At 44.8% G+C, this 10,373-nt stretch overlaps 3 protein-coding genes across 3 annotated transcripts; 2 read left to right on the top strand and 1 right to left on the bottom strand.

Annotated features, from left to right (window-relative positions):
• Positions 1–2,039: 2,039 nt before the first annotated feature.
• PHALS_11419 (uncharacterized protein) lies at positions 2,040–2,257 on the top strand (the record flags this gene model as incomplete). The annotated part of the gene is made up of 2 exons (XM_024725347.1): positions 2,040–2,121; positions 2,181–2,257. The coding sequence occupies 2 exons, from the start codon at positions 2,040–2,042 to the stop codon at positions 2,255–2,257; spliced, it is 159 nt and encodes a 52-aa protein (XP_024571912.1).
• A 3,318-nt stretch (positions 2,258–5,575) lies between these two features.
• PHALS_15497 (uncharacterized protein) lies at positions 5,576–6,821 on the top strand. The gene has a single exon (XM_036407412.1). The coding sequence runs from the start codon at positions 6,387–6,389 to the stop codon at positions 6,582–6,584; it is 198 nt and encodes a 65-aa protein (XP_036262972.1). The 5' UTR covers positions 5,576–6,386; the 3' UTR covers positions 6,585–6,821.
• PHALS_11418 (Uncharacterized conserved protein) lies at positions 6,820–10,005 on the bottom strand (the record flags this gene model as incomplete). Its single annotated transcript, XM_024725325.1, has 3 exons — positions 6,820–6,874; positions 6,933–9,597; positions 9,657–10,005. 3 exons carry the CDS (start codon positions 10,003–10,005, stop codon positions 6,820–6,822), a joined length of 3,069 nt encoding a protein of 1,022 aa, XP_024571910.1.
• Between the last annotated feature and the right edge of the window lie 368 nt (positions 10,006–10,373).

Genomic DNA, 10,373 nt, shown 5'->3' with positions numbered 1-10,373 from the left:
CCTAAACCTGCAAAAACCAATTGAGACAGTTGTAGAGTTAAGATGTCCGCTACCATATGAACCATGGGTGACCACACCCAACCAAGAATACGGTACGGGGCCGGATAGCCAGTATTTATACATGTATTAAAATTTTACTATACATATTTAGGAAAAGCTATGCATTTAAATTAGGCGGCCATGCCGCGGATAAAAATAAATAAATAAAGTTTTGAAGTTAAACCGAAGAGTTAATTAGCCTTGAGTTAAGGCTGTAATTACTCTTGGAGTAATTATAGCCAATATATGCGCTTAAAGCGCAAAGCTACGGCAGCCCCGCCGCACTCTCGGTGCACAAATCCAATGTCTGTGCACTTGCTAACATTGACCTCCAGAGTCCAAGCTTCCCACTGCAAAGCTTACGGAAACCCTGTTTGCCTCGTGTGATTGGCGTCCATCATTTATTCGTCTTTTTTATGATGTTATCAATGTTTTGCTGTGATCCAAAACAGCACGTTCCATTTAAAGAATGTCCATGACATCCCTGTACAGCCCCTTTAGGAATCACCATGCGCATGCATGGCACAATCGAGTCAGATATAGTCAGCATCAAGCGCAATTCGACTATATGTGTTTTTGGCAATAAGCTCTCGAAAACAGTTGAACTGGTGCAATTATAATACCTATTTGCGCACAGAAGTTTATGTCTTTGGAATGACAACTGTTAGATGCACAGTCCACTGTCAAATTAAGTCCGCGATTCAATTTATCCCCATGCTTTGCCCAAATTTGTAAGAGGGTGCTGTTCACAACAAATTCTCAATCACAATGCATACGCTTTTGCTATAAGGACGTGATTATGCCGAGGGGGTCGAAGGACAGTTCTGACATGAAGGGAAGAGTAACGACTTGAGATCTTAAAGGTAAAGTTGCAACTGAATCAAGATGAGTTGACGGTTCCTGGGTACATGCAAAGAATCCCCAGGGCAAAGAGGTCATACTAATGAAACCTTGGGCTCCTATGAATCTGATTTTTTAAATCATGGGTGTGCTGAGGTTGAACCTCAGCTTGAACTTCGAAAAAATTAAACTCCATCTTTCGTGGAAGTATACAACCCAATAGAGATGACTGGCTTACCCCATCCACTTTGAATGACAGAGACACGTCAGTCTCGTCGCTAATACATACCTTCGAGTGGGAACCAGCAATCTGTACCACACATAATGTTTGTGACTTCATATAAGATGTCACTAAGCATCTGAGATTACCATACTGCACTCTTCTTTTTTACATCCCCGCAATGATGAGTGTGAAGCATGCGCGAAACGTTTTGCAGCTGACTACGACAAAATGGCCACGTGAACTTCTGTAGGAATGTTGCAGTTCGTAGAGCTTTTTTATAGATTAGGTTGGTGATCTGTTCCTTAATTTAATTGGCGTCTGCCTCAAATCTATGATATATGTTGTTCCAGTCTGTTGTTAGCTTAATTTGCAGCGAAAAAGGAGATACAAGTTTGTTTTCTTGTGTAGAAGACCGAAGTTGATCGCTCCCAAATCGGTCATTGAAAGCAAACAGTCTGGTAAGCGCTTCAACCTTCGAGAATTCATAAATGCGGCGACGAAGCAGAAAAGTGTTCATTGACCATGAAGTAGCAGACATGGAGGAGGATTGAGAAAACTGATGGATAATCAGTTACTTTTTAGAAGAAGACAATGTCGAAGAAGAGGTTGTCTCGGCTTTTTCATATAAGCTTTGAGAAATCGTCATGACTTCCGCATTTTGTGGAGTGTTTTTGTGCCAGAAACGCTTCATAATGGCACCAGTCATGAATTGCTGGAAGATCTGGCTGCGTGGTGCAGTTGGAATGATTATGATGCTGGTTGTATATGGACACTTTGTCATCTTAATTGAGCGTCAAAACGAATGGGCTGCATCCTTATCTCTTTGAATTGCTGTGAAAGTTTGTTGGTGATTGCACTGACTATGACCTAAGACAGAAAACACACAAGAACGTCCTTTAGTTGGGTCAGCTTTACCGGCGAAGTGGTGGTAATCTCTATGGAACGCAGATTTCAAGTGCGTGGAGGTAGATGGAGTCCGGTCTGTTGCCATTTTCGAGAATTTGAGGCTCGCTTTCCAGGTAGATTATCAACACTTTTGCACGAGAACATATTGGCTAATACGTTAATTGTGTTTAAGGAATTAAGCTTGCATTGACACTAATTTTCTATTATGTCTTGGCAAGTTTTGGCGATCATTTATCAGCCACTGGATAAAAGACAATCGATGCTTTCGCATTGACTATCAAGGCACATCATCAGGGACATACTGCTGATCATTTCATTCGTCTGCAATCATTACCCACACTCCAATCAGGACTCCAAAAATGGGTGCTGCAAATCCAGTTAGCCACTCGGGAATTTCTTGAAGCCAAAGTGGCTTAGAATGAGCTCGAGAATTTCTTGGTTCCTCGCGCTCAAGCCTGTGATGTAGAGTCAGATATAGAAGAGGTGATTGTGAGGTGGGCTGAAACAATAATACAAATCCACAGACCAGCTTGCGATCGGATGAGCGTTTATGATATAAATGAGCAAGTAGCGATTGCTCTTTCCAAAGCAATGCAGTGTCTTTCGTTATCTCGTTGCTTCGATGCAGAAGCAAGCATTTCTAGCATGCTTAAGTTATTGAGACAATACAGATTCTAAACACAATCTGCAATGAAACAAAAAGTCGGAACTTCTGAGGCTTTCAGTCACACCATGAGTTGCGAGAGATATTACTTGCGACAGAAGCAATATTGGATGGATTAAGGAGAAACAACAGGACAAAGGTGCTGCCTCTCATACAGAAGATATAGCAAAAATAAGATCGGCTGTACTCAATCTTCTCAAGAAAATTCCGCAGCACTGCACCTACAAAGTTTACCAAAGTGACTCTAAGAACAATTCCTGCGCCTGAAGTCTAACGCAACACTTTTTACACGAATGAAGCCCGCTATTCAGATCATACTTGCCTGGGAGCTCAATAAAGCGCGTCAGGATGTATACCCACTAAAACCGCTGTCCTCTCTACCGACGCTCTGTAAGAAAGTCTTGATGAAGGTGCCAGAGTTTTCTCTGATAAAAACGATCATATTAATTTCTGAGTTCCAGTTATCAAACCCCTTCGCCCTTATCCAGCGACACACGGCCTAGCTGGACCCAGAGGAGAAGGTGTTCACTGCACTTTGCCTTCCCTATACCCAAGTCTCGTACTACGTGCCTTTGTCCCTCGCTAAGAAATTGTGCGTTATTTCGTCATGAACTCCACGACAATGTCCGGCATGTACACGAGTGGGCTTGGCTTATTAGCCTCAGCTTGCACTATTTGATGCACAAGAGTCACAACAACCTTGCTATAATCACCAAGCTGTGATTACAAATCTATATCCCCTGAAAGCGCCCACCACGCTGATGTGGAGCCCTACAGCCTTATGTGTTCAAACTCTTCGATTTGAGCAAAACTAAGACGAGCACGAAAAAGTCGCGCATGAGCGCTTTCTTGACCCCCTAGCCATCTCTTCACATGATAACCTCCTATCTTTAGAGCAGCTGCGGTTGAAAAAAATCCGTATCTACGTATCATAAGCACTAGCAATTGGCAAAATTACCGATAAATATGAGTAGTTTTTGCACTGGGTGGAAAAAAACACCGCCGGCCTTACAGGTCAGCTTCAGCAAAGCAGGCATCTAAATATAGCGCCGGCGGTGCTCAACTCAGCAAATTATAAAGCACGACGCGATTGTCGAGGAGGTCACTAATTACCTCCACTTCTTGCTGATATTATCATTCGCTCATCTTCACGAGGCAGCATAATAGCATCTGACGGAATGTCGAGCTTACGACAAGTTCGTCCCGTTTTGCGAGTAGGAAGCTCGCTGCTACGAGCCGTTCTGCCTCTACTCCAAGGAAATTGAAGAATGAGAGTGAGCCAGTTCGGAAGCGACTACGAGACCCGGGCAATGTTGCTAGAAATTCGATGAATTTTTCCAAACGCGGGTATCCATACCTCTTTACTAGATACTGACAACAGCTTTGTTGTATCGACTGGCTCACCGAATGTTCCACGTGAAGGTGATCAACCGATCAGTGCCGGCGAGGTCCGACACTACCGCGACCAGCTTTTGTGAGCTTACTTGTTCGTACGGGCACGTCTACTCCCTCCTACAGACTAGGCGTGATCCTGAGATTGAGCTAGCTAGATTTGGAACTTGCTTGTAGAGTGTCACCAGCGTGCTCTCTAGTGGAAATGAAACTTCTATGGTAGAAGTCTGTGGTACATACGTGCCGCAGGCCGCACGTCAGAAACATAATACAATTTATTGTGAGATATTGTCAAACTTATACTATTAGTATTTTTTCGATATATGCTATTTTGTAATAGCGGAGAAAATTACTCAGCACATTATGATAAAAATATTTGCGGTTTCACTTCTAGCAGGCGAGCAGCTGCCACTCGTTGCACTTGCTGGTACGGCTGCCGTAACTGCAGCGAGGCTGCCGTTGCTCTTCGCTTAGAAGAAGTTAAGCTAAGGTCACCGACCTTACGTTCTATAATAAAATCAGTATGAGTGTAACGGATCGCAATCTGCTAGCTTCAAGAGTACCCAAAACCTATTAACCTAAGGCAAATACACTCTTCCGTTCAAACTCCAAATTGTATTTCCTGCGGCAGAGCCGCCTATTTCTAAACCTAAAGTATTTTTTAATTATATAGATATGCATAACTATTGGCAGTCCCACCACGTAGTGGTTTCTTGTTAAGGTGTAACCACACCATTGTGCGATCACACCATCTTGCGTGACCCAGTTCTTCGTACCAGGGTACATGTATTCCCGTGACACTCACTAAAATTGTAAATACCCACAATTCACATTCCACTGTCGTTTCGTACGAAGCTCGCGTGTCTAAGACACCTTTACGTTCTCAGAACCTTCTGCACGCATTAGCTGCTCAATGAGCCTTATGTCTAGGAAACGAACGACACCTAGCCTCGCTGGTTCCGAGAGTGCCCGCGTGCAGAGCCCTTCATCGTCTCCAGCACAAGGTGCAAATTCGGACGGTACGTCCGCGGTTTCAAGGGATACGTATCTTAAGGGCTCGGCAACCGAGCACCGCACACCGCACCCGCCACAGGCGACGGATTACCCTGTTGAGGATTTGGGAAAGTCGAATACGAGTCGGATACTCCTTTTCAGAATCGAAAGAAGAGGATGGCGAGGTGCACCAACGGCGCGACGTGAGCCCTGCTCGAACCTTGCGGACACCGTGTCCGTTTCCCGACTTCTCAACTTCTGGTGGAAGTGGTATCATTACCAATCGCTTCGACAAGGCACAGGAGTAGCAGCTGGAGGCTGCTCATAGGGCGGTCCTTCTGCGCTTGTATACATGTTTGGTCTTAGACTCTCGTGTGGAATTTTACTTCGGCTCGGCGGATCCCGCTACTGAAGCGGACGCTTCTATTGTGACAGGCTCAGCATATTTTAATTTTTAACACCTTGTCACTGCGAACGCACAATTCTGACACAGACTTCATGGGATTTAGCTAACGTAACCGCATCTTTATCCCCGCCGCGGTATAGAATCGAATCAGTACACTAGGAAGCTTCAAACCTTATCTGCTGATCACGAAGATAGCGCAAGGCCATGGCAGCTTCGTATAATGTTTGCCAAAGAGCAAAGCCTACGTCACTGAATAGCTTTGTCTGTTGCGTTCCCTTTGTCACCACAAAAATCGTCGTAGGCCAACATGGCACGTACCGAATATGTTTAGTATTTCTTAACATGCCTGTGATGCAACTTGAAATTTTTTGTAGAGATCACACTTGTGGCGCCTTTAGTTTTTTAGCAGCAGCTTTCCGCCACTTAAATTGTTGCTCTTGTAAGATTTCTTTGAACGCATCATCTTGCCATCATAGCAAGCATTTGTTGCAGCAGCTGTACATGTACTGTCAGCACCGTGCCAAGTTTTTGAATGTCATATCTCGAAAGTGTGAGAAGTTCTGGCTGATCTATATTTGACTCAGTAGTGGCTTCGTGTTCTCTAAGCTTAACGCGAAAGAACACTAATCGCTCTGCTTGAATTTAGAGTCCGCAAGCCTGCCAACGTGGCAGAGACAAATTGAAGCCACGCGGTGATACTACCGCTAACCTACAACGAGCTTTGATGGCATCCATTAATCGGAAACAGCGTTCAACTTGCTGCACAAAACGACCAGTCTGTGGGTGACGCCAGATAGGGTACTTCTTGGCGTGATAGACGACGAATATGCCATCAATTTATTCCTGCACTTGTGCGTCTGGGCCTACCAGTCTTTTCTGTAGCCGCTCATGGGATAAGACATTTCTGTAGGTCAATCAGTGTGATGATGGTCCAAATTTGGCTCTTGTCGTCGTCCTCGGTGCACCAGGTGACGGGTAAAATGTACGGCAGCAGTGTTGCGTACTTCTTCGACAGTTCACGAGATTCTGATATTTTAACTGTGACGAATCTGAGTATGAGAACGATATTGGTGGTAAAACAGCCAACATGTTGTTTAACCATGGCAGGGTTTGACGCATAGTGCTGCTCGTACAGCCCTCTCCGACACAGAAGAGATGTCACTGTTTCAACGCGAGAAAAGTTTTCAAATGATGTTTCGATTTTTACTAACGCTTTTATTGATCAACATGTTTACGAATATTGTAACCGCCATCGTGGTCCATAAAAAATAATATTCATGGTATATTGACAAGCCAGAGAAAGACTTTCTCTTCGCAGACAGTAGTAACTCTGGGAGCTATATTGTTTCCGACGAGTTACCCGATTTGGCATCGCATTGTGTCACATGTGACTACTGCTTTCAAATCTCGGCTAAAAAGAGCACATAATGCAGGAAGCGAGTCAACCTCCGGCATGCTCAATAACGTACCTAAGAATATCTTGATATAATGGGTCGTCGCGGCTTTTCGCTTTACAAATTGTCATGTGATCGCTATCGGGCAACACATAAAAGCGACCAATTCCTGGGTTAGCAGAGTCGGGCTTTACGATGACTGCTGAATAACCAAGGGCCACTGGTGCTGCACGCTCCTCCCCGATACTAAAGCAGTCGATACCAAGCTGCTTAAAACCATCATTCAGATCCTTAAGACGTCCGTTTGGATCAGCTCCAAGGTCTTCAATAGCTGGATGCATTCGGATTACTTTACGAATAGCTTCGGATTGCGTGCCTTTAGCTAAATCAGATCCAAAATGCGGAACAGCTAGGAAAACGACACCTTTCGTATTATATGCCAGACTTGAAACACCCTGTTCACGATGTTCACGCTCAAGTAATAGCATAGTTTTGGTCAACAAGCCACCCATTGAATGAGTGATGAAGACAACCGGGCGAGCGGAAGCCCCAGGGTTACGACGATCGCGTCCAATATTGGCAGCATACAAAGCCGAAAGCATGACACGTGCGCGCTCTTTTAGAGTAAGCGAAGGCCAAGGACTTGACCAGCTTACCATGCCTGCTTCATAGCCTAGTGTCACTAACCGAGCAGACACGTTGTTGCGCTCCAGGTCTCTGGCAAGTAGTGTATCTGGCCACATCTCGTTTCTCCCTTCCATACCAATGCGCCACGTGCGAAAAGGATGACCACGTAATCCATGCACGAATACCACATCTACCAAGGAGGCTGATTCGTCAACATCTGCAGTTTGATATATTGATTTAGAGTTGCGATTCGGAACGATCGGATGCACGCCTTCACAATATACGTCCTGTAACAGATGCCCGGTTGCCATGACTTCATCGTATGCTCGAAGGTTTTGCACGACGCGAAAGTAATTTGAGCGCTGCATTGGATCATTGCATTCGCGCCAGCAATTTACTTTGTCCAAAAAACGTTTTCCAGAAGCCGTTTGTTTAAGCAACTTAGCAATGTCGGCATAGTCGCTCGTAACAACTACGCGAGTCGGATCCGACGCAAGCGTTGGGCTTCCGGACTCAATATCGAGACAATAAGATGCAACCAGGTTGGCTAGCACCCGAGCACATTGAGAGTGCTGCGCTGGTGTCGCTTCGCTGGTTGTAGACAACAAAGCGATTAGTGGAACGACTCCTTGGTGGACAAGCTCAACATGATGGAGCTCCGCTAATACTGCAAGAGCTGATGTGCCTGCATCGACTACAGCGGGATTGAATAAAATCTGCTCGTTGCCAGGAGTAAGCTCATACGATACATTAGCAATCTCCTCCATTTGATTCACAGCAAGCAATTCACCACCCGTGAGTAATCGAATTCGCTGGAGCATATAAGTTAGCCACGCCTGAAGAATTTGCCCCTGCTTAGAGCAAATTGCTTCCATTTCCGCTAAGCTGCAGTCCAAAGTAAAGTATTGGTCTTGTTCAGCGAGAAATACTAAAGTGGCAATGGCATTCTTGCGCACTTGGTGATCTGTGCTCGCTGTCCATGCCGTTAAAATGTCGACCCAGCCAAACTCAGTATCAGCTTCGTATTCTTCTGCCCCTGCGATTGGCAAATCCGTTAGATCGTTGATTCTGCGAAAAAAGCGCGACATCGGTAAAAGTCGACGCGATTGCAAAAGAGATGCAGTCCAGGACGCGTTATACAAGCAGTCGAGCGCAATGGCGCCATTTTGAAACCCTGTGCAGATATTGCAAAATGCCCATGATAGGTTCCGCTGAATATTCATGAAGTTTTTCGCCGTATCCTGATTGACTTGGTCGAAGCAGTTTCTTCTTTTCTCATGAATTTGGCGGGACAAGTTAAAAAGAGCTGCTCGTGTCCTTGGTGATTCGCAAACGTAGCGTCTGGTTTGTGGAGATGATGTGAGCGTACGTAAACACCGTGAACTAGTCAGTTGAAGTTGAACGTAAAGTTTCTGCCTGAGCTTTTGAACGTCATTCTTCTTATTGTGATCGACATGAACAAAATTTTGTTGAGGTGATCCTTTAACAGACTGTTGTTTTCTTTTGGTTTCTTCCGTGCCTGTCCAAAATCTAACTTGATCCATCCAGAGTTGGTATGTCTCACGAGTCACAAACGCTGAATTCTGTCGAGCAACATGAAGTAAGCTGTCCAGTACAGTGGAGGCTCTAATTTGCAAGGTTAAGTCTTTGTGATTACGTGGAAAGGATAGCATCATTGTTGCAAATTCAGGTCCTAGAGCTGCTTTCAGCTGCTGAGCATGAAGGGCACTAGGCTTTTCTTGTGCCACCGCTTGTATTAGTTCAGCTAGCGCCCATAATCCAGCATTCTTTATTGAAGTAGGCATCTGTGGGGAGCACATCTCAACTAATGCAGAGCAGCATGATGCCACTCGCGAAGTGTCCGGATCAGCAAGGTCCGATCTATGAACCACAATGGCACGAGTAGCGTCAGCTTCCTCTTCCATCCTTTCAGAGGCCAGTTGCTGCACGTTCATCAAAGCATCAACGACTTGCACAAGAGTTTTGTATTCAACAACGTCTTGTCTCATGAGATGGCCAAGTGCCTGACCAAGTGTCACAAGTGACAGCCGAAAGTTCACTCTTTCCTCAAGTGCAGCAGCATTTACTAGTATCGTAAGACTTTGTATTAATCCTAACAAGTCAAAACGTTTGTCAATTGGATAATTATAAACAAGGGTTAACTCAACCTACGTTGTAGTCTCGCAGGATCCTTGGGTTTGCTCCACGCAACGTACTGAACCAGTAATTGTAATAAACCCTTGTCGATAAAAAAGAGCAGTGTTTCCTGCTTCTGCTTGTGATTGGATAGATTCAAGATACAGCTTACTAAACGCTCCACTAGCTCGTCCTGCGCTGCTCCCAAGCCACCACGACGCAAAATATCGCTCCACTTCATCACTAATTCTGCCACATCCTTTTTTGATGTTATCCCTCCACTTTCATTGAGTACTATTAGACTGCTAAGCGCAATATGACGAAGCTGCCGTGTGTAGTCGGGGGATGACTTTAGCACAAGCACCGCGACTCCCAAACTCAGCATCAAAGACAAATGGGGCAATGATAGAGGCTTTCTTGCTGTGGAGGAGTGGGGGTTTGGTGAAGTGCCGCGGATGGTGAGTCGTTTACTCGATACTTTAGCTGCAATCACTGCTTGGCTACGCGACAGGTAGTTACGAGCCCATATCAACATATCTGGGCAACAAAGCTACATTGAAAAGGCTAAATGAGAGGGCTAATATAAAACACACATTATTTGACCTCTAAAGGTGAAAACTCAAAATTTTAACTAACGGGTTTTTACGAATAGAAGACCTTCTACTATTACAAGACTCCATCGAATTTTCGACAATGTTCTAGAAATAAAAGACCGCTTCGATTAAAAGACCTCAGGCCGCTAAAAAGAAAATT

This window comes from Plasmopara halstedii, assembly GCF_900000015.1.
Source record: "Plasmopara halstedii genome assembly, contig: Scaffold_54, whole genome shotgun sequence".
Classification (NCBI taxonomy): domain Eukaryota; phylum Oomycota; class Peronosporomycetes; order Peronosporales; family Peronosporaceae; genus Plasmopara; species Plasmopara halstedii.
This window is presented reverse-complemented; position numbering and strand designations above follow the sequence as displayed.

What these genes read in the sequence shown, in the direction of transcription:
- PHALS_15497 (XM_036407412.1), top strand. Translation starts at nt 6,387, where the DNA reads ATGATGGTCCAAATTTGGCTCTTGTCGTCGTCCTCGGTGCACCAGGTG.